The sequence below is a fragment of the Natrix helvetica genome (genome assembly GCF_964273705.1).
Source record: "Natrix helvetica genome assembly, chromosome: 4".
NCBI classification, from domain to species: Eukaryota; Metazoa; Chordata; class Lepidosauria; order Squamata; family Natricidae; genus Natrix; species Natrix helvetica.
The window spans coordinates 40,835,937-40,856,913 of NC_138550.1; the positions used below are offsets into that span (position 1 = coordinate 40,835,937).

The 20,977-nt window shown below is 38.7% G+C and overlaps 1 protein-coding gene across 3 annotated transcripts in view; it reads left to right on the forward strand.

The window, feature by feature from the left end:
* PTGFRN (prostaglandin F2 receptor inhibitor) overlaps window positions 1-20,977 on the forward strand; it is a 107,937-nt gene that overhangs the window by 62,651 nt on the left and 24,309 nt on the right. For 2 of the 3 annotated variants that reach the window (XM_081950384.1, XM_081950385.1), the window contains exon 6: window positions 17,063-17,482. The exons of the other annotated variant lie outside the window; for it this stretch is intronic. In XM_081950384.1, coding sequence (XP_081806510.1) covers window positions 17,063-17,482 — 420 coding nt within the window. The remainder of the gene's footprint in view (window positions 1-17,062; window positions 17,483-20,977) is intronic. 3 annotated transcript variants of the gene reach the window in all.

Below are 20,977 nucleotides of genomic sequence, written 5' to 3' on the forward strand. Positions count from 1 at the left end.
TTTTTCGCCCTCTCCAGGCTCCAGAGGCTTTATAGGAGCCTGGGGAGGGCGAAAAGAGCCTCCCCCGCCCCCCCGGAGGCCCTCCGGAGGCTTCAGGGACCGTCCGGAGGCTTCGGAATGCTTAAAACAACCCTCCGAGCAAACTGGAAGTGGTTTGCTCGGAGGGTCGTTTTAAGCGTTCCGAAAGCTTCAGGGACCGTCCGGAGGCTTCCCTGACACCTTCGGAGCACTTAAAACCACCCTCTGAACAAACCGGAAGTCACTTCCTGTTTGCTTGGGGGGTGGTTTTAAGCGTTCCGAAGGCTTCAGGGATCATCCGGAGGCTTCCCTGACGCCTTCGGAGCGCTTAAAACGACCCTCCGAGCAACCCGGAAGTCACTTCCGGTTTGCTCGGAGGATCCTTTTGAGCACTCCGAAGGCTTCAGGGAAGCCTCCGGATGGTCCATGAAGCCTCCGGAGGGCTCTTTTTACCCTCCCCAGTCTCCTATAAAGCCTCTGGAGCCTGGAGAGGGCGAAAAAAACATGTAAAAATGGGGGGGGGTCGCGCGTAGTGCGTGCATGTGCACTGGGGGGGTGTCACGCATTGCATTATGGGTGTGGCACACCCGTACACGACCCCCTTGCGCTCCCCCCACTTGTGGCACGCGAGCCAAAAAAGGTTCGCCATCGCTGGTATATTGCATTCCGTCAGAAGCATTCTGTATGCACTCCTGCACTTCTACTTTGGATAACTGCAATGAGCTAGACATGATGTTGCCTGGAACAATGCGGGAAATTTGGAAACTTTGAATTATTTCAAAATATGGTAATCCATATATCAGTGAAGGACAGTTTCATGTAGCATGTGATCTGTGCTTACTACACTGATTACCAGTAAATTTCCAGTTGTGTCAAAGGGCTGAGTTTTTTTTAATCTATACAGCTCTATTTAGCTTAGCACCAATGTGTTTACAAGACAGTCTGTCTCAAGTGATCCAAGTGCTGCCAGCTTTTTTTAATTGTTTCCCAGGTATATGAGATGAAGCAGGTAGGGCTTCAGACTTTTATGCTATATTAGATTCCATTTGGTAATTGGGCTGCTTAATTTTTGTTTTTTCTTGATTTTAGGTTACTACAATGTTTTACTTAAACTTAAGACCCACCTGTTCCGATTAGCTGGCCTGGCCCACTTATAGTCCCATTTATACCTCTTGGCAAATATTTTATCCTGAGATAGTTTTTAGGGGTGTTTTTTAATGTATTTTTTAATTTTTAAATTTTAAATCTAACTTTAACTATTGTACAGTAAATTATTGCTACCTCCTCCAGCCACACCTATATTTATTTTATATTTATATTATGTATATTTATTGTTTTTAATATGACTGTACACCGTCCCGAGTCCCTTGTGGGAGAGGGGCGGTCTAGAAATCAAATAAAAGTTAAAGTTAAAGTTAAAGTTACTTCACAGCTATCGGTGCTTCTTAACTTTTTCTTAACTAAATCAGCTAAGGGATAAAAGCTTTTATGTAGCTGAAAAGTGAGAATAATGGGCCCTGCTGTTATAGGAGAAAAGAGAACTAATGCTTGAATACTGTAATATAATGTTCAAGACACACTCACCTGCTTACCAGCTTATAAAAAAAGCTGTTTTTCCCATTTAAAAAAATCTGGATTTCCTTGTGAAAAGCACACATTTGGGCACAAAACCACATACGCACACTGTGTTTCCCTGGAAATAAGACCCTGTCTTATTCTTTTTCCACCAAAAAAGGCACCAGGTCTTATTTTAGGGGGGATGTTGTCCACTGATTCACCTCACTTGTGTGCGATGCCCCCAGCCTCCTTTTCACTGTAAGGGGCCTTCAGGAACTTATTTGGTTTCGGATAGTTGCAGCCAGGCCTCACACAACTGGGCCCATTTCTTCTGCAGCCAGCAAGGCTTTTCTGAAGGTCTCTGTAGTCAATAACAGCTCCGGATTAATCTGTTATTGCCTACAGAGGTCTTCAGGAAAGTCTTGGCGGATGCAGCAAAAGAAATGGGCTGAGGTATGGGAGCCTGGCTGCAACTATCAAAAGGTAAGTAGTAGGGAAGCTCCACTACCCCTCCCATCCCCACAATAGCTTAATTTTTACCGGTGCACCATGGAATGGGCAGGGTCCCACACACACACACACACACACACACACAGAGTATTTAGCTATCTCAGCAAGTTTTATTTTCACCAGCCATTTCTCTAATGTGTGTAGTGCCAAAACTTTGCATCTTTGTGTATGCAATACTCTCACTCTGACTTTTTCAGAATAAGTTCCAACTGTTTATCCATCACTCCCCAAAGAAAATACCTCTGATATTAATGGTATATTCATCTTTATTATATGTATATTCATCTGGATCAGTGTGTATTTGAAATCCTCCCAGCAAGTAGCTCTTTCATTCTCAAAGGAGAATGCTTGGAAAGAATCTCAGCTGTGTGTCAGGGGGAAGCAGTTTGCAATCTTCTCTGCCCCATTGACTTTCTGGGGAAGCCAACAGAGAATATTGCAAGTGATGGTCACATGATGGGAGAGGAATCTTGGCAATCAGTCATAAGTTGCCAAGCACCCGGATCATGATATGTGACTGTGGGGGTGTAATATTTTGCAATGGCCTGAAATGCATTATAGGCCATAAAGCACCCATTCTCTGATTATTGTAATTCCAGACTATTGTTAAACAGTTTTAAATTGAAAACTACTTGTAATTATCCTCATTTACAGCCATTAAACTTATTGATGAGAAGATGGATATTACATGACAAATCTACCCTAAAAATGAACTCAGAAGATATTTACATGGAAGAAATTAGTTTTTCCAATATACAGTATTTGTAGTTATTTCAACTAAATATTCAATATTTATCATTGGCTAAAATGAAGAAAACAATCTCACTTCTCCAAATAATAACTTACTTAAGATTTTGAGACTTGAAAGCATAGACCAATTACTTTCAGACTATTTGAACATTCAGAAGTATAAGCTTTATGCAAAAAGAAATCTTCATTTTTTAATCTTTTTAGTGTAATTAAGCCATTTAATGGATACGTCATATTGGTAGTATGTGTCACAAATGTGCTTATAAAGATAATAATGATCTTAATTCACATTTACATCTCTCACTGTAGCAGGAAATTAACATGGTGTTTGTTGTGTGTATGTGTATGCGTATGTGTATGTGTATGTATGTATGTATGCTGTATTCGGGTCTTTTCCCGTGTAAGATTGAGATTGTCTTGGCATTTCGGCGAGGGACGTTGCCAAGACAATTTCAATCTTACACGGGAAAAGACCCGAATACAACAAGACCAGCAACCCTACACCCGTGAAAATCTACTAAAACAAATATGTATGTATATGTATATATAAACAACACCACACACCTAATACACAATACCTTAAAATAAAATACCATTAAAGGTAGAAGAAATCAAAACATATATTGATCGATATATGCTGCCTTCTCAAGCAATTCTAGGTGCCTTACATAGAAACCCAAGAAAAGTCATAAAAATACATCACATAAATAAATATTAGTATAAATATTTATTGCTTTCTCATTGACCTTCTTATCCAAACACCTTCCAAAAGAAAGCTATCTTTAACAGTTTCCTAAATGAAAGTGTGGGTCCAATCTGATCAAAGAAGGAATACTCTTCCATGGCTCAGAAAGTTATCCCTATTCCAAATTTTCTAATTTTTTGCAAGGTGGGCCAAGAAGGCCAGGTATCTTCTTTTATTTTTACAAATAAATACACACACACACACACACAAACACACACACTTACACTCACAGAGTACATATACACAAATACGTATACATATATGTAGGCCAGACAAAATCTGTTTGAAGATGTCCTCAAGGGTCCAATCATCTCTGCCTGAATAGGGCCCAGAAACCTACTGGCAAGCAATACAGCTTCTGCAGACTAACCTGATCTGTTATCGATATACCCAACAAAATGTAATATAATTCTCCTTTCCACTTTTCAGTGAAACCTCAAAATGAAAAGAGCCTGAAAAATCACATTCCGCCTAGACATATTTTATTTTTTCATGAAACCAGATACACTTGCAACAACCTTTACAAGTAACTTCACAACATTGTTTCATTGCAGAATTTACTTATAATGATAATGATATTTAGGAACTATCCCTAATATGGTTCTCATTATTATACATAATTGTAAACCTATGCTATTAGAGCTAAGTACAATAAAATACTTTTCATTTAACTATCAACACTTCTTAATGTTAGTTTATGGGATATTTTTCAGCTTTTTGCCTTGCTAATGTATAATTGGATATATAAAATCAACACTGAGCAAGTAAAAGCTGTGCAAACAGCTTAGAGCCTACTAAAGAGTTTAATAGCTTAAATTGCCTGCAGTTTTGTTAAGTCTATTTGTTTTTATTATAAAAATAGACAAGGACACTTCATATAGAAAGCATGAGAAGGAATATTCTTACTTAAATGAGTACTTAGAATATTGAAATAAGAAATGTGCTCGTAACAAGAATGTTTTAAGAAAGTTTATGGCTTTGAACACATGTACTTTTATAATAGTTTATTTCTTGGTTTTTAGAAAGACAGGAACAGCAGCACAACGAAAATAATAATAGCAACAAAAAGTGAGGACAGAAGCCTTAGAACAGCACAGAGAACCACAAATTGAATGGTTACTTAAACTAAAAGATGTAGGATTGCTACAACAATGCAGATAATATATAAGTCTTTGTTCGGAGTAATTGACTCATTTAATCAAATAAAAATAAATATCATCTTTTTCTAGCCTGATATTTATCCAAAATGTGGAATTATAATTCTTGTTATTCCAGGCAATGTGGTATTTGTATCATGTTGGCTAGGAGTGATAGGAACTGCAATCAAGTACATCTTAAGGTCTTGCAACTTTAGTAGAGCTAACTTACGCTATTCTTCAGTTCATTTAAGCTTCTGTTCAGTGGTGGGCCTCAAAAATTTTAGCAAGTGGTTCTCTGCCTAGTTGCTGGATGGCCATGGCCATGGGCAGTGGGGATGGCCTAGTTGGGCTTCTGAACCACGATGGAGGATTTTTGCCCTCCCAGGACTCCGGATGCTTTTCTTGAGTCTCTGGGAGAGCAAAAATGGTCTTCTCATTCCCACTTCCAGAGAGCTATGGAGGTTCTCTGGAAGCCCAAAACAGGCCGGTTTCCAGCCTTCCCAAACTTCTGGTAGGCCCATTGTTTGTCCTCCCCAACTCCGCACGTGCCCTGCACTTACCTACATCCAAAACAGGCCATGTGGAGAGCGGCAGGGCGGGATTGGCAGGGCCAGACATGAGTGGGATTTGGGATTTCTCCAAACTGCACAGAATCTTAGCTAGAGGTTCTCCCGAACTCCTGCGAACCCCCAGCAGCCCACCCTGCTTCTGTTATCATATCTCATCATTTTTAACAACTTTAGTCTAGTATGTACCAGGTTACTTTTTCGAAGTTACAGTTCAATGCATTTCCATCATAGATCCTTCTGGGAAGACTGCAGATAATACATCTTTTACAAAGAATTTATCCCTGTGACATTATTACTGATTTTTTTTCAACCATACCACTTAAACCATGCATATGTATATTTTATTTTATCAACTCTAGGCCCAATGTGATTCTGGCAGTAGCCAAATTTTTGCAAGCCACGATTAGAGTAAGGACTAAAGACAATACGACTATTGTTGAACTCTTTCAAGAGGCTTGTTTTCTATGAGATATCAAATATATATGCTCTTTTCTTTCTTTCTTATTACGTTTGCTCTTGGTTCCTTTTTAATAACGTTTCAGTCAATCAGTTAGTCATTGGTTGTCCTTTTTTCTAACCCTTTATGTTTTCTAGCCCTGTATTTTTAGAAATTGATACCAGAGCCATGCTAACACTGAGGCTCAATCCTATCCTCTGGCTAATATAGGAGCTAAACTTTGTTTAGGTTTTAGCTAGTTGAAGTGCATGGCGTATTTTCTTGGGCTGTGGCTTTATTTCCTAGATAGTTAAAAAAAGTAAGAGAATGGTGTCAAAGAAATGTAATACAGAAGATTGCTTCTTCATAGAATAAGATCAGAATTAATTATTTAAATTCAAAGGCAGATATTTCTGTCAAAAATTAACAGAAAGCTGTTTCACAAGGACACAGATTGCTTTAATAAGCAATGGGCATTTCTTCCTTGAGAATAGTATAAATAGAGACTAGGAGACCTTTTGTGAAGATTGCATTGAATTTAGCAGATGAATGATTGATCCCCAAAATTACTTTGAAGTCTATGATTCCCTTATTTATCCAATATTTTTAAAAGAGTAACATCTAAGGGTATATTTTGAAGCAACATAGTCATATGACTGGTGTAGTCTACATATTTGTTAATACAATACAATACAATACAATATAATACAATACAATACAATACAATACAATAGTAGAGTTGGAAGGGACCTTGGAGGTCTTCTAGTCCAACCCCCTGCCTAGGCAGGAAACCCTATACCGTTCCAGACAAATGGCTATCCAACATCTTCTTAAAGACTTCCAGTGTTGGGGCATTCACAACTTCTGGAGGCAAGCTGTTCCACTGATTAATTGTTCTAACTGCCTAAATGTAGAACCTTACTCTTTTCACCATTGAATTTCATTTTATTAGATAGTGCCCAATGTTCAAGTTTGTCAAGATCCTTCTGTATCTTAAGCCTATCTTCTGGAGTGTTGGCTATTCCTGCCAGCTTGGTGTCATGTGCAAATTTGATGAGTCGCACATTTATTCCCTCATCCAAATCATTGATGAAGATGCTGAAGAGTACTGGGCCTAAAACAGCCTTGGGGTACTCCACTGCATACTTCCCTCCATGTAGATGCAGTTCCATTGAGGACTACATGTTGAGTGCGGTTGGTCAGCCAGTTACGAATCCATCTGGTGGTGATGCTGTCTAACCCACATTCTTCTACTTTATTTAGTAGTAGGTTATGGTCTACCTTATCAAAAGCCTTACTGAAGTCCAAGTAAACTATATCGACGGCATTCCTCTGGTCCACTAATTTTGTCACATTATCAAAGAATGCAATAAGATTAGTCTGGCATGATCTGTTTTTGACAAATCCATGTTGGCTTTTGGCTATTACTTTGTTTGCTTCTAGGTGTTCGCAAATTCGTTGCTTGATTATTTTTTCCAGAATCTTTCCTGGTATTGAAGTCAGGCTGATAGGTCTGTAGTTTCCTGGATCTATTTTTCCCCCTTTTTTGAAGATGGGAACCACATCAGCTCTTTTCCAGTCCTCTGGTAGATCCCCGGTGTTCCAGGATCTCTGAAAGATATAATTCAGTGGTAATGTAGATAATATTACACTAACATTTGTTACCATATTTTATAAGGCAGTGTAGTAGTTTAGATTCAAAGGAGAAAAGATGATACCAAGAATGAAGTATTAATGCACTTACTTGTTGATATCTTCCTTTCCCTTTGAATCTAGATTGCTGCTAAACATCTTAATTATTCATGAATAAGGTTCTCTGTAAACCCCTTGGAACAGTTTCATTTGTAGTAACAAATGTAGTTGATCTACTTAATATAGTAGATTACATTAAAGTACTAATTGGTGAGCAATATTTTAATACTTCTAAAAGCCAGTGAGAGATCTTTCTATAAATAGGGCACAATTAAATTAAAGGAACTATCCACATGCAGCTATCTTGAAAATATGTTTTACTTCAGTTGTTTCTATGCTACTTATTATAATTCCAGTGGTCATAAAATATTCCTAGAAAAAAATCTAAACATATTATTATATTTTAATTTGATATCTTTTGAAAGCCTCTGGCTAAGTAAAAGAGGACAAAATGGAAAATGATAATTTTCATCTCTCCCTCCTTTTTCTTCCTCATATACTTCCACTAGTATAATCTCTTCTCAGTTGGTGCATAACAGTAATTCTTTCTAGACGGGAATTCCCTGGAGTTTGTCGTAATAGGGTTGATTAGCTTAAGACATGTTTTTAAGTTCATGAGTAAAATGCTTATATCAGTTTTTCTTTTAAAAAAAACTTGCATCATTAGCAGATACAAAACTACATTTAGCGATGTGGGGAATTAATTGTTTAACCTTAGTTGAGAGGAAATCAGTTGATTTCTCTCACTTGTTAGTAAGCTTAAAATTTTCACAAAACTATCTTGTTTATCCTTGCTTATTCTACTCTCGATTGATTTTTTTTGACAGATAAAGGATGACTGAAATTAGGAAAGTAGAAAAGCCTTGTAGTATTTTTTAACTTCTTGCAAAACATGGTGATACTTTGATGTGTGAACCTAACTAAACCTTACTGATATTAATGGTAATAAAGTTTGGAGAAATGAAACAGTTATCATAAAGAGAGCTGTGTTAATCTTTTTGAGCAGAAAACCAATAGTCATGTGGCTTTAAATGCAAGTACATTTATTACTGCGTAGGTTTTGTGGCTATCAATCCATCATAGATCTGATTAAGCCATTTCAGTTATAACATCTATCCCATTGCTATTCTATGGCTGCATATTGTGGTTATTTTATTGTGGTTTTATCTTAATTTAATATATTATCTCCTATATTGTATATAAAGGGGAAAGGTTCTCCTCGCACATATGTGCTAGTTGTTCCTGACTCTAGGGGGCAGTGCTCATCTCGTGAAGAGCCAGCGCTGTCCCCTGACATCTCTGTGGTCATATGGTTGGCATGACTAAATGCCAAAGGCGCATGAAACGCTGTTACCTTCCCGCCAAAGTGGTCCCTATTTTTCTATTTGCATTTTTTATGTGCTTTTGAACTGCTAGGTTGGGACAAGTAACAGGAGCTCACTCCGTTACGCGGCACTAGGGATTCAAACTGCTGAACTGCCAACCTTCTGATTGACAAGCTCAGTGTCTTAGCCACTGAGTCACCGCGTCCCTATAATATTGTATATGATGATGCTTTATTTAAACTAAATTTGTATATCAGTGATTGCATGACCTTTATAGATGCCATACACTAAATAAATAACTTTGACACTTTCCTGTTTGGGGATACAAAAGGAAAGAATATTTTTTGCCTTTTGGATATCCTTACACATATCTTTTCTCATAGAAGGAAATAGATATTATTATATAAAAACATAAGAAATATTGGTGATGAAGTGGAGAAAGTAAGAAGAATTGAAATTGCAAGATATACAAACATTTTTACTCAAATTGTGCTGTATCACAGTTTTGCTAACAGTAAAAAATAAAAAGTAAATAAGTAGCAAACATATATAACAACTCAGTTTTTCTACCTGAATTGCCACAATCACTTCTCTCAGATGAGTAGAGAGTCTACTTTTCAGTGTACTTTTTACTCTTACAACAACCTAAGTATAATACTGAAAATCCACAAGAATTTTGTGCAGACAATTTAAGAAATATTACTTCAGATTTCTTCAAATTTTGCAATAGATTGTATTTACCCAATTATATGAGAGTTCTTCCCATATAAATACCTATGAATTAGTACCACCCCATAATAAACACAATTATGACACATGAAACATGCGAATGGCATCTCATGCAAATGTATTAAGTAATGGCACTTGCATTAATGATCTAATCACATGCATTTAATCCATGCTGTGGATTACCCTTCCAAGAATTTACTCAGGGATTTAGAGGGTTCTCTGAGGATATTCTGTCAAATACGAACAAGATAGATAAGAAGTGCAATAAGCTGCAAAAATCCAATGCAGGAGACCTAGACTGGAAATAACTTGTCACTTCTGAAGAGCTGCTACCTTGATGAATTTTAATTCTTTTTGTAATATTTACGGTAAATAAGATTTCATTCTTTTTTTTTTCTTGTTCAGTTTTTCTTGCTGTAATTCATCTCAATCCAGTTGTGCTTTCTTTCTATTTGCTTCCCTTCCCTTCCTCTTACCATTTCTATCTTTTCTGCTCTTCCTTTTTCCCTCTGAACTTCCTTCTCCTTTTTCTGTCTCTTTCACTCTCCCTCCTTTTTGTTGTTCCTGTTGGAATGGAGGAGGGGAAGTAGGTGCATGTGTTAAGAATATATCCAAATTTAGCATGAACTAACAATTTAATGTAGCAATTTCTGACTGTTTATATATGAACTCTTCAGAATGTGTATAAATGTGCAAAGGGTTTGTATTTATAGATCTTCCACATCACATTTAATCTGTCCTTTAATTGAGTTATTTTCAAACATGCTGCCATTTCTTCAGTCACTGGAAGATAGATGTTTCACCTTTCCCAATTTTGCCTAATGCTGTCTCTGAAGAGGCAAAGGGAGTGCTTTAAAAGTGTGCTTAAATGTTAACTACATCCTTTTTTGAAAATTAATGATATAGAGCACACTAATTAACTTAGAACTGCATAGTTTATAAAAAAAATGGTTTAGAAATTAAGTAAGAACTTAATAGTTAAGAAGTGGAAACTGTTCATATATGTTTTTCTGCTTCATTTTAAAATTAATTTTGCCATCTTTGAAGCATGTTTAATACTCAAAATGAGAACTTAGCCTACTTCTGTTGCCTTGATTTGTTCTCTTTTACCATTGCATTTGTATAGCGATACATTGCATTGTATCGTTTCCTCCTTTGTTTGGTGCTAATATAGTTGTCAGTATTATCATCTTCTAGTGTTTACTTGTTGTGAAAACTGCTGCTTGAACACAACAAAATGTAATCATAACAAGTATCTTGTGTATCTCTTGAAGGAGGGTATCTGTAGTATGTGGATTTTATTTGTGAAGTATATTGTGAGCTTGGAATAACTTATTTCCCCATTGCCTTGTAAAAGATTCACCTGTGTTTGATATTCAGGGTATTTTTTATTAGACGATAATGCATGGTTGTATAAACAGTTCTAAATGCCAAGCTAGTTCACTTCTGTAATAAAAATTCTGCCTCCATGGCACATGACCTGCCTTTTTTGTGTTGTAAATCTAAAACATGTGATTGTAGAAATGAAGAACAGGTTAAGGGAAGTAAGAACCATTGTCAAGTACCAGAAATGCATATATACTACTTTAATTCCAAATTTTTACAGGTAGAGGAACAGGCTATATATGTTTTAAAGTGATGGCCTTTTCAAGCAACTAAGACAGTGACAATATCTCTATATCTAACTATCTATTCCCCAGTGATGAAAATAGTTGATATGACTTCTTTAGGATGCAGTTAAAATTCTATCCTATAACTGTCTCCACTACATATAGAGTTTGTTTTCTGCTATTACCATGTTTCCTTGAAAATAAGACCTAGTCTTATATTTTTTGCACTCCAAAATAAGCACTAGGGCTTATTTTCGCAGAAACATGATTTCGGGGTGATCAGTCTAGTTGGGCGTCCCCCTGGCATCTGCACAAAAAGTGGCGAGCATGCGGGAGCCGATGTTCATCTGCAGCCCAGTGCAGGAACTGTGCAACATATGCAGCATAGGTGAGTTGATTACCTGTCCAAGCAGCAGATGGCAACAGAGGCATGGGGGGAGGGAACATGCAATCCAGACGTGCCATGGGAAAGCCAAGAGTTGGTGGGCTGGAGCAGGTGGGCAGCTGCAAGTGACTCATCTTTGTGCAACAGCAGATGGTGGCAGAAGCATGGGGGGAAGCATGCAATGTGGACGTGCCGTGCGGGCTGCAGGCAAGCTGAGAGATGGTGGGATAGAACAGTTGGGTGGCTGCAGGAGGCTCATTTTTGCATCTCTTGGCTTGCCTGTGGCCTGTGTGGAGTGTTGGGATTGACTGCCTTCCCCCTGTGCCTCTGACTCCATCTGCTACTGGTGCCATTGTGCTGCTTGCTTTGGCCTCCCGACTCTTGGCTTTTCTGCGGCCTGCAGTGTGTTCAGATCGCCTACTTCCCCCTGGGTCTTCTGCCTGCTGCTTGGACAGGTAATCAGCTCACCTGTGCTGTGCAGGCTGCATCTGCTGGCAGACACAGTTAGTCCGCATGCCACTTCTGGTGCTAGCCACGCCCAACCCTCGGCTGATGTTTATCTTCACTAGGGTTTATATTAGGCGCATGCTTAAAAATCAGGGTAGGTCTTATTTCCAGGGTAGGTCTTATTATCAGGGAAACACTGTATGCATGCTCAATATTGGTAAAGCACTTTTTAATTAATTACTGGATAATTCAATTTGGATAAAATTTCTGTAAGTTCAAACAAAAATCAGTTATATCAATTTACTTACAAATGCAGATATTTAGTTCAGCCTGATTATTGCTTTATGATATCTGAGATTTGTTGAGGAGAATTATGCAACGTATTTGATATAAATTTGTTTTTGTGAGGCGGTGGTGAGACCCTTACTTAAGAGGCCTGCACTCAACCCAATGGAGCTAGCTAACTATCGTCCAGTCTCCAACCTTCCGTTTTTAGCGAAGGTTGTCGAGAATGTGGTGGCGCAGCAGTTTCCACAACACCTTGACGAATCCGAGTATCTAGACTCACGCCAGTCCGGCTTCCGACCCGGGCACAGCACAGAGACAGCCTTGGTCGTGTTGGTCGATGATCTCTGGAGGGCCAGAGATAGAGGTTGTTCCTCTATCCTGGTCCTATTAGACCTCTCGGCGGCTTTTGATACCATCGACCATGGTATCCTATTGCGCCGGTTGGAGGGGATAGGAGTCGGAGGTACCGTTTTGCGGTGGTTCGGCTCCTACCTCTCCAACCGGAGGCAATGTGTGTTGACAGGGGGACAGAGGTCGACCCCGAGGCCACTCACTTGTGGAGTGCCACAGGGGTCGGTCCTATCGCCTCTCCTGTTCAACACATATGTGAAGCCGCTGGGTGAGATCATCCGTGGTTTTGGGGTTGAGTATCACCTCTACGCTGATGATACTCAGCTGTATATTTCAACCCCAAACCACCCCAACGAGGCTGTTGAAGTGATGTCCCGGTGCTTGGAAGCCGTCGGGGTCTGGATGGGGGACAACAGACTTAAATTCAACCCCTCCAAGACCGAGTGGCTGTGGCTACCGGCACCTCGGTTCAGCCAGCTGATTCCATCGCTGGCCATAGGGGGCGAACAATTGCCCCCTGTGGAACGGGCGCGCAATTTGGGCATCCTCCTTGATGCCCGGCTGTCAATGGATGACCATGTGGCAGCCGTGGCGAGGGGGGCGTTCCACCAGGTTCGCCTGGTGCGCCAATTGCGCCCCCTACTGGACCGGGATGCCCTACACACGGTCACTCATGCGCTGGTGACGTCCCGCCTGGATTACTGCAACGCTCTCTACATGGGGCTGCCCTTGGGACGCGCCCGGAGACTGCAGTTGGTTCAGAACGCAGCCGCGCGGGCTGTGATGGGGAGTACGAGGTACTCCCACGTAACACCTCTCCTGCGCGAGCTGCACTGGCTACCTGTGGTTTTTCGGGTGCGTTTCAAGGTGCTGATTACCATCTTTAAAGCGCTCCATGGCACGGGACCTAGTTACTTGCGGGATCGCATCCTCCCACATACATCCCTGCGGCCAATTCGCTCACACAGGGAGGGACTTCTCCTGGTGCCGTCCACTAGGCAATGCCAACGGGCGACACCAAGGAGTAGGGCCTTCTCTGTGATGGGCCCAACCCTCTGGAATGACCTCCCCCCCGACATTAGAACCACTTCTGACCTCCGCTCCTTCCGGCAAAAATTGAAGACTCACCTGTTCCGATTAGCAGGCCTGGCATAATTACAACTGTCCCTCCTGGCAAATGTATTATTATCTGGTTATTTTAGGGTTTTTTAATCTGTTGTGTCTGTTTTAGGGATTTTAAAAAATTATATTTATTCAGCTTTGTACAGTTCTTTTAATTGCATTTTAACCTCCTCCAAACTGTACATATTTAATTTTTTATTGTATTTTTGTGATATTCTGTATGGACTGTACACCGCCCCGAGTCCCTTCTGGGAGAGGGGGCGGTCTAGAAGCACAAATAAATTGAAATTGAATTGAAATTTTGTAGAATATACATTTATATTCTAAAAGAAGGTTATTATAATATAAATTTCTTCTTACACTATAAAAATTCCCAGTGGTGTATAGCTATTAAGAAACTTGCCAGATGATGTGATAGGGAAAGTAGCTGTACAGTATTTCTCAACAGGAAGCAATTTAAAATCAACCTGAAAAGAAGATTATTACAGGAAAAAAATGGTTTGCTACAATATTATATTTTTAGGGTTCTATGTTAATTCTGGAATTTTAAAAATGTAAAAATAATTTATGGGGTAAAAAAAAAAACTAAACTTCCTTTTACTGACTTCTAGTAACAGTAAAATACTCTCAGAACATGGCTTAACTCTGTTTATCATTAACTATCAATTGTGGAAAAAGCATTCCCTTTTGTTCAAATGTGAGAAGTTGAAAGTCTAGGGTAAAACATAACTTTATTGTCATTGCCCATCATATGTTATTTAGGTGAGATGCTTGCTGTAAAAAATTGATTAAATAAATAAAAATGTCTGGGGCATCATACGTATGTCAAGGACCAGAAGAACATACATTTGGAATTATTGGTTCAAATGGTTGTATTTATTCCACTGTGTTTATCTGGCCACATATGATCTATATGATAATTTGTGTGCATTGATGCTCTGCAGTAAATTTATTTAACATTATTGCTATCTAGAATCATGTATGTAGATTTTAAATCATGATTAATATTTGTATAAGCTTAAATTTAATCCATGCAATTGAAAAGATGATTATCTATAACTTGTTAGATGGTTAAGTCTGTTTTTAGTGTCTTCCAAAATGTGCTAGTCTGACAGGAGAACCTAATTTTCATATATGCCATCTCCAAGACTTACTGAGGCTAACTGCAGTAACATACAGTCACCCAGAGCCACATCATAGGGAATATCTGCAGCATAAAAATTTAGTACATAAATAAAAATAAATATATATTTATTTGTTATGTTAATATCCCACACAATCCAATTAAGTATGTTCAGCTTCTTAAAAAATATTGTTGTTGCTATTGTTATAACTACTATTGTTTGAGTGGTTTGCATAGTAGATTATATAGTGTTGCCAAGAGAATATTTGTGCAGTGTTCTTAAATGTTTATCTCTTTCTGTGAATCATACAACTAGTGATGTAATGACTATTTATTTATACAGAGTGTCCTTTAGTTGGTCAAGTAGAATACAATTGGTAACACTGCTGGTTCAATGGTGGGTTTCAAATATTTTTAGAACTTCTTCTGTGGCCTGCTTTGTGGGAGTGGCTTGCTGGCCATGTGACTGGGTGGGAGTGGCTTGCCAGCCATGTGACTGAATGGGAGTGGCCTGGCAGTCATGTGACTGGATAGGTGTGGCCAACTTGTAAAATGTGGTGAAACTCACTTAACAACGCTCTTGCTCAGCAACCAAAATGTTGGCTCAGAAACTCTGGCATTTGAACCACGCAAGTCTTAAAGCTGTCAAGTTACAAGACCCTTGCACCCCTAACCTTTTAGAAAAAAACCCAAGAGGTGTTCAAACTTGACAGCTTTAAGACTTGTGGACTTCAACTCCCAGAATTCCTCCTCTCGCTCTTCATCTTGATGATGTGCAGATAGGCAGGGGGAGGGAGCTGGAACCGGTTCTAAATGGCACTGTAGATTTGTGGAACCTCTTCTATAGAAGATGTTAGAACTGGCAGGAACCCACCCCTGTGCTGGTTGCATCTTCAAGATCATTTTATTTTCCATATAGTGACATATTAACTGCTGTACACTATTGAGCAGTACTGTTTTTGTTTGTTCATATGGGAACTTCCAGCCTGTCTTGCAAATCAGATTGTCTTGCAAACAGAAGAAATTATATAAAGAGGTGATATTTTGCTGGCTAATAAATTGATTTCAGGTTGACGGCTGTTAAAAAGTAAGAATAGATGTAATTAAAACTATCCTGTCTTACAGTAGTTGTAGCATGTGGACATTCCATCACTGGAGGCTTTTAAGTAGAGAGTGCAGCCATTTGTCTGAAACGGTATAGGGGCAGGGATGTCAAACCCGATTTCATTGAGGGCTGCATCAGTGTTGGGTTTGACATCGGGGAGAAGGTGGGTGGGCATCTCACCTAAATAACATATGATGGCCAGCTCGATGTCACTCATGTCAGGAGCAACTGTGGTGGCCTGAGTGAAAACAGTTTGGGAGGGTGGCGTACAGACCTCTCGAGCTCCATTTTTGCTGGCAGAGGGTTGCAGGAGGCCATTGTAGCTGAAAACGGAGAGGCAGAGGCACCATGGGCTGGTCCTTCACTGTTTCAAGGGCAGCCCCCGGGCCAGATCTAAACACCCCCGGGCCAGATCTGGCCCGCAGGCCTTGAGTTTGATACCCCCGATATAGGGTCTCCTACTTAAGCAAGGGGTTGGACTAGAAGAGTTTGAAGGTTCCTTCCAACTCTGTTATTCTATATTTTATGTTCTGATAGGAATATAAAAGCAATTCAAATAAAAGACAATTACAATAAAATTGCAAAGATGAGAAATTCTAAATTTCCAGTGTTCTATTATTTTGAAATACATTTTAAGGATGAGTAATCATCATGTCATGATTTATTCTCATATTTGACATATTATTCTGTAAACCAATTATAATAGGAAGTATTACCAGTTTAGAAAAGTTCATTTTTTTCTGATGCTGTTCATGTGCTCATTTGTACATTTTAAAAAAAAACCAAAGCTCTAATTTATTATTAAAACTCAGTTAGGACTTCACTCAAGAACATGTTGAAATTATCAGTATGCAATTATTCTGTGTGCTTTCCTACTGTTTTTGTTTTAATGTATTGTCAAAACCTGCTATTAATTTGCACTAAAGCTTTGTATATGTTTGGTAATAAGCACCATTGAGTACAGGGAAGCTGCAGAGCTGCACACTATCCTGTGATGTTTTGTATGTCTACTTCTAACTAACTATGGTGCAGCCTTTCATTTCTTTAAAAAAAACTTAAAATAGTCTGTAGGATATTAACAGCTTAATCCCTTGCTTACTGCATAACGTTTATTCACCATTTGCTTGCTGCTTATGTCTGTAATTGCTTTCTTCTTCTCAGATTACACACTGACTGTAGAGGCTGTGAAGCTGAAACCATTCTTCATGGCAGGGCATACATTTGAAATGACCTGCAAGGTATCGTCCCAGAACATCAAGACTCCTCGTTATTCAGTCCTCATTACAGCAATGAAGTCTCTTAGTGATCGGACAAGAACAAATGGCACTACTCGTATCATTTCTCTCAATCAAGATTCAGTAGTTAGACGGGAAGACTGGACAGACCAGGACCGGGTGGATGGTGTAGTCTTGGAAAAGATCCAAGAAAATGAGTTCCGTTATAGGATGTACCAGACTCAGATTTCTGATGCCGGGCTATATCGCTGTGAGGTGACCGCATGGTCACCAGGGGGTGGAGGCAGATGGCGGAAGGCAGTTGATGGCTTCTCCAATCCTATCCAGATAGACTTCCAGACCTCAGGTCAGTACAAATGCCAGTCTGAGAACGCCTGTATTTGTGTTTATAAAATTAGTACCAGAATTTCTCTAGGTTTTTGTTTTAGTACTACTAATGATAGACTGGAGAACTCTAGAAGAACTCTAACTCAGAACTTTGGTAATAGTTTTGCCCCAAACCTTGTCCTACGTGACTTTGTCCTGTCTGGAAAGGGAGCGGCTAATAAATTCAAATTTATTATTTGAAAAAATGCAAGGCATGAATATGCCCAGTTTGACGTGATATTGTTATTTCCCCTTCCATCAGAATTGCCTAATAGCAGCAACACTCCCTGCTCTTTCCATAGTATCTACAGTGTTATTGCAGCTGTAGCTATCAGTATGTCAGGGGTGGGTTCTGATAGACACTACTGCCGGTTTGCTCGTGGGCGCACTGCGCACGCATGCACAATGCAATAAAAATTGTTCTGCGCACATGCAGAAGCAAAAGCCCAGCAAACCAGTTCGCTGGTGTGGCAGACCTGGGTTGTTGCCGCTTCCAGCAACCCAGGCCACCAAACCACTTCTGGTTTGGTCGAACCAGTCCGAACCGGTAGGAACCCACCACTGCAGCATGTATTCCTACCCAACTGCTGAAAAGGTTATTCGGAATGAAGTAAATATACACATAGCTTTGATTTTACAGCACTTAGCATTTAACTTTGCTAATTTCCTTTTCTATTACACTCCAAGAAATTAATTTAAATCTGGAAAAGACCCATAGATTTTATGGTGAGTAGTGTTTAGAGATACTAAGCATGACTTATCACTCTCCCCTGTACCACTTCCCATTCCAGACCACAAATCACTCTTGTATAAAGAGCTGGTAATGATGATACTTTTAATAATTGCATTTTACCTATGGAAAGAAAAAGATCACATGCAAACACAGGTTATACTTTATATTATGTATGGGAAAATAAGCATTGGTCATACCTTCAAAAGTATTAAATACGTGGTGGAGAAAGTATATTGTGAGATATTTAAGGGAGGAAAAATGTCAATTTCCCATGCAGTAGCAAAATAGCAAGCAATTTTTTAATTGCAGCAGAATCAAGCAAGTATTGGAAATTCAGAGCCATAAAATGTCAGCTGTGAAAATAAGACTACAAAAATGTTTCCATTTTTCCTTACTTTAATACTTCCAGTCTATGACATTCTCCTTTGTTTAATGAAGCAGTTTTCCTGCATGCTGTTTTACCTTCTCTCAGATGTGTGGGTCACTGTAGGCCTGGAGGCAAGTAAAAGCTATCTATTGTATCACACACCACCATGGTATTTAGACTTTAGTAGCTATAAACATGGAAAGCTTGAAGAAAATCGATAAATCAAGAACTGGCAGCCAACTGCAGATCCTTATAGTTCGGAAATGCTTCTTTAACTTTGGGTCTTCCTTCAATGAACACAATTTGCTGTATTTATAATAAATTTTAATGTGGCTCCAGCATATTTCCTATTCTTTTGCGTAGAATATTGTTTCACAAAACTGAATTGGTTTTCCTTTTCCTATATATTTATATTGTGTTTTAGTATCATTTAAATCAATACTAGAATAATGAAGCTGTAATTTTCATTATGAAGTGCTGCCAACTCAGACAACAGCCTACAATTTAGAAATGAAGTAAATGTAGGAATATTTAAAAGAAATCTAATATTTCAAATAAATAATTTTCATAGTTTTAGGATAGGTTTTGTGTTTTATATTGATATTTATTTGAAGTTGGAAGGACTTGTTGGTACTGGAAAAATAACTAATTTGGTTTTCTTCCAAAGTTGCTTCAAGATGCCAGTTTTCCTAAATGTTTTATGTTTCAAGAAGACTTTTCATCTTTACAAATGTCTAGTCAAAATGAACTGTCTATCGTTCCTTTTTTTCTCCTTCTCTTTGTAACTTACTTGTAGTATTACTCAGTGAAGATTAATTAGATGCAGCTTAGGTCAGACTAGAATCTTCATGATTTTACACTCTATTTTTTACATTATTATTCAAGTTTTACAAAATTATATCATCTACCATTTTCAATCAGTTTATAGTAATGGTAATCAGTTTATAGTATGGTAATGCTACAGGTAGTTTTTGATATATGGCCATTTAACAACCATTTGAAGTTACGACTGCATCAACAAGGGTGCTTTATGACCCATAAAGCACTTCTGGTTGTCATAAAATGTTGTGCTAGGCACCCTGTAGTCACATGACCCCATTTCAGGTGTTTAACAACCAGCTTGTATGTAGTACCGGTTGCAGCACCTGCAGTCATGGAACAGCAATTTGTGGTGTTTTTGCCAGTTTCCATTTTAAAAAAATGCCCATTTGGGAAATGGATTAGCTTAATGACTGCATTTCACTTAACAATCACATGATTCAGACTTATGATTACACGATTCACTTAATAACTGCTGTAACAAATTATCAAAAAAATCAGCTCCAGTCCCCTCAATTTATGGCTGCACTGATTTACAACTGAAATTCCATTCCAGTTGATGTTGTAAGTCAGAAACTTCCTGTATTCTAGTCCTGAGATTCTTAACATGTTTAATATACAACTTAAACAGCATGGAGATAATATGTAGATTTGTCTCATTCCTTTCTTTATTTTAAAGTTCTGTTTCAAATTAAGTTCTTACAACTTATTTATCTACCTATTTACTCATCACATTTCAATACCATCCATCTCTCCTAAGTGACTCTGGGCAGATTTTAGTTTAAAAAAATCATAAAAGCACTAATAAAAAAAAGTTAAGATAATTTCTTGATCATTGTAAAGATTACTCTGAAGAATAATCAGATGTTCTGCAACACCCGTTGGATATAATATATTCCCATTGTCTACCATTATGCTTTGGTCAATAAACAAAAAAAAAAAACAAATTTCTTTAATATTATACATACATATATGTATGTCTTGTTGTATTCAGTTCTATTCTCATGTAAGATTGAGATTGTCTTGGCAACGTTTTGGCGAGGTCTCACTCGCCATCCTCAGGCTGGTGTTTTTGGCCGAAAACACCAGTCTGAGGATGGTGAGTGAGACTTCGCCGAAACGTTGCCCTGACAATCTCAATCTTACATGGGAAAAGACCTGCAACGTTTCAGCGAGGTCTCATTCACCATCTTCAGACTGGGTTTGGGGCTTAAAGCGTGGTCGGAGCATATACATACATCAAATAAAATAAAATAAAATTTTATTTGATTAGCCGCACCCTCTCCAGAAGGACTCGGGGCGGCGTACAATTAAAACACATAAAATATACAAATATAAACAGTACATAAACATATACATACGCATGGAGGAGGTAAACAGATGAATAAAATAGAATTAAAATTTCAATTTAAAATCCCCTCAATTAAAATACAAAATACACAATTAAAAAACCCGTCAGGAGCGATATGATAAAACTATGGTTGAGCCAGGCCAGCTACTTGGAAGAGGTGGGTCTTGAGCTTTGTGCGGAAGGAGCGGAGGTCAGAGGTGGTCCT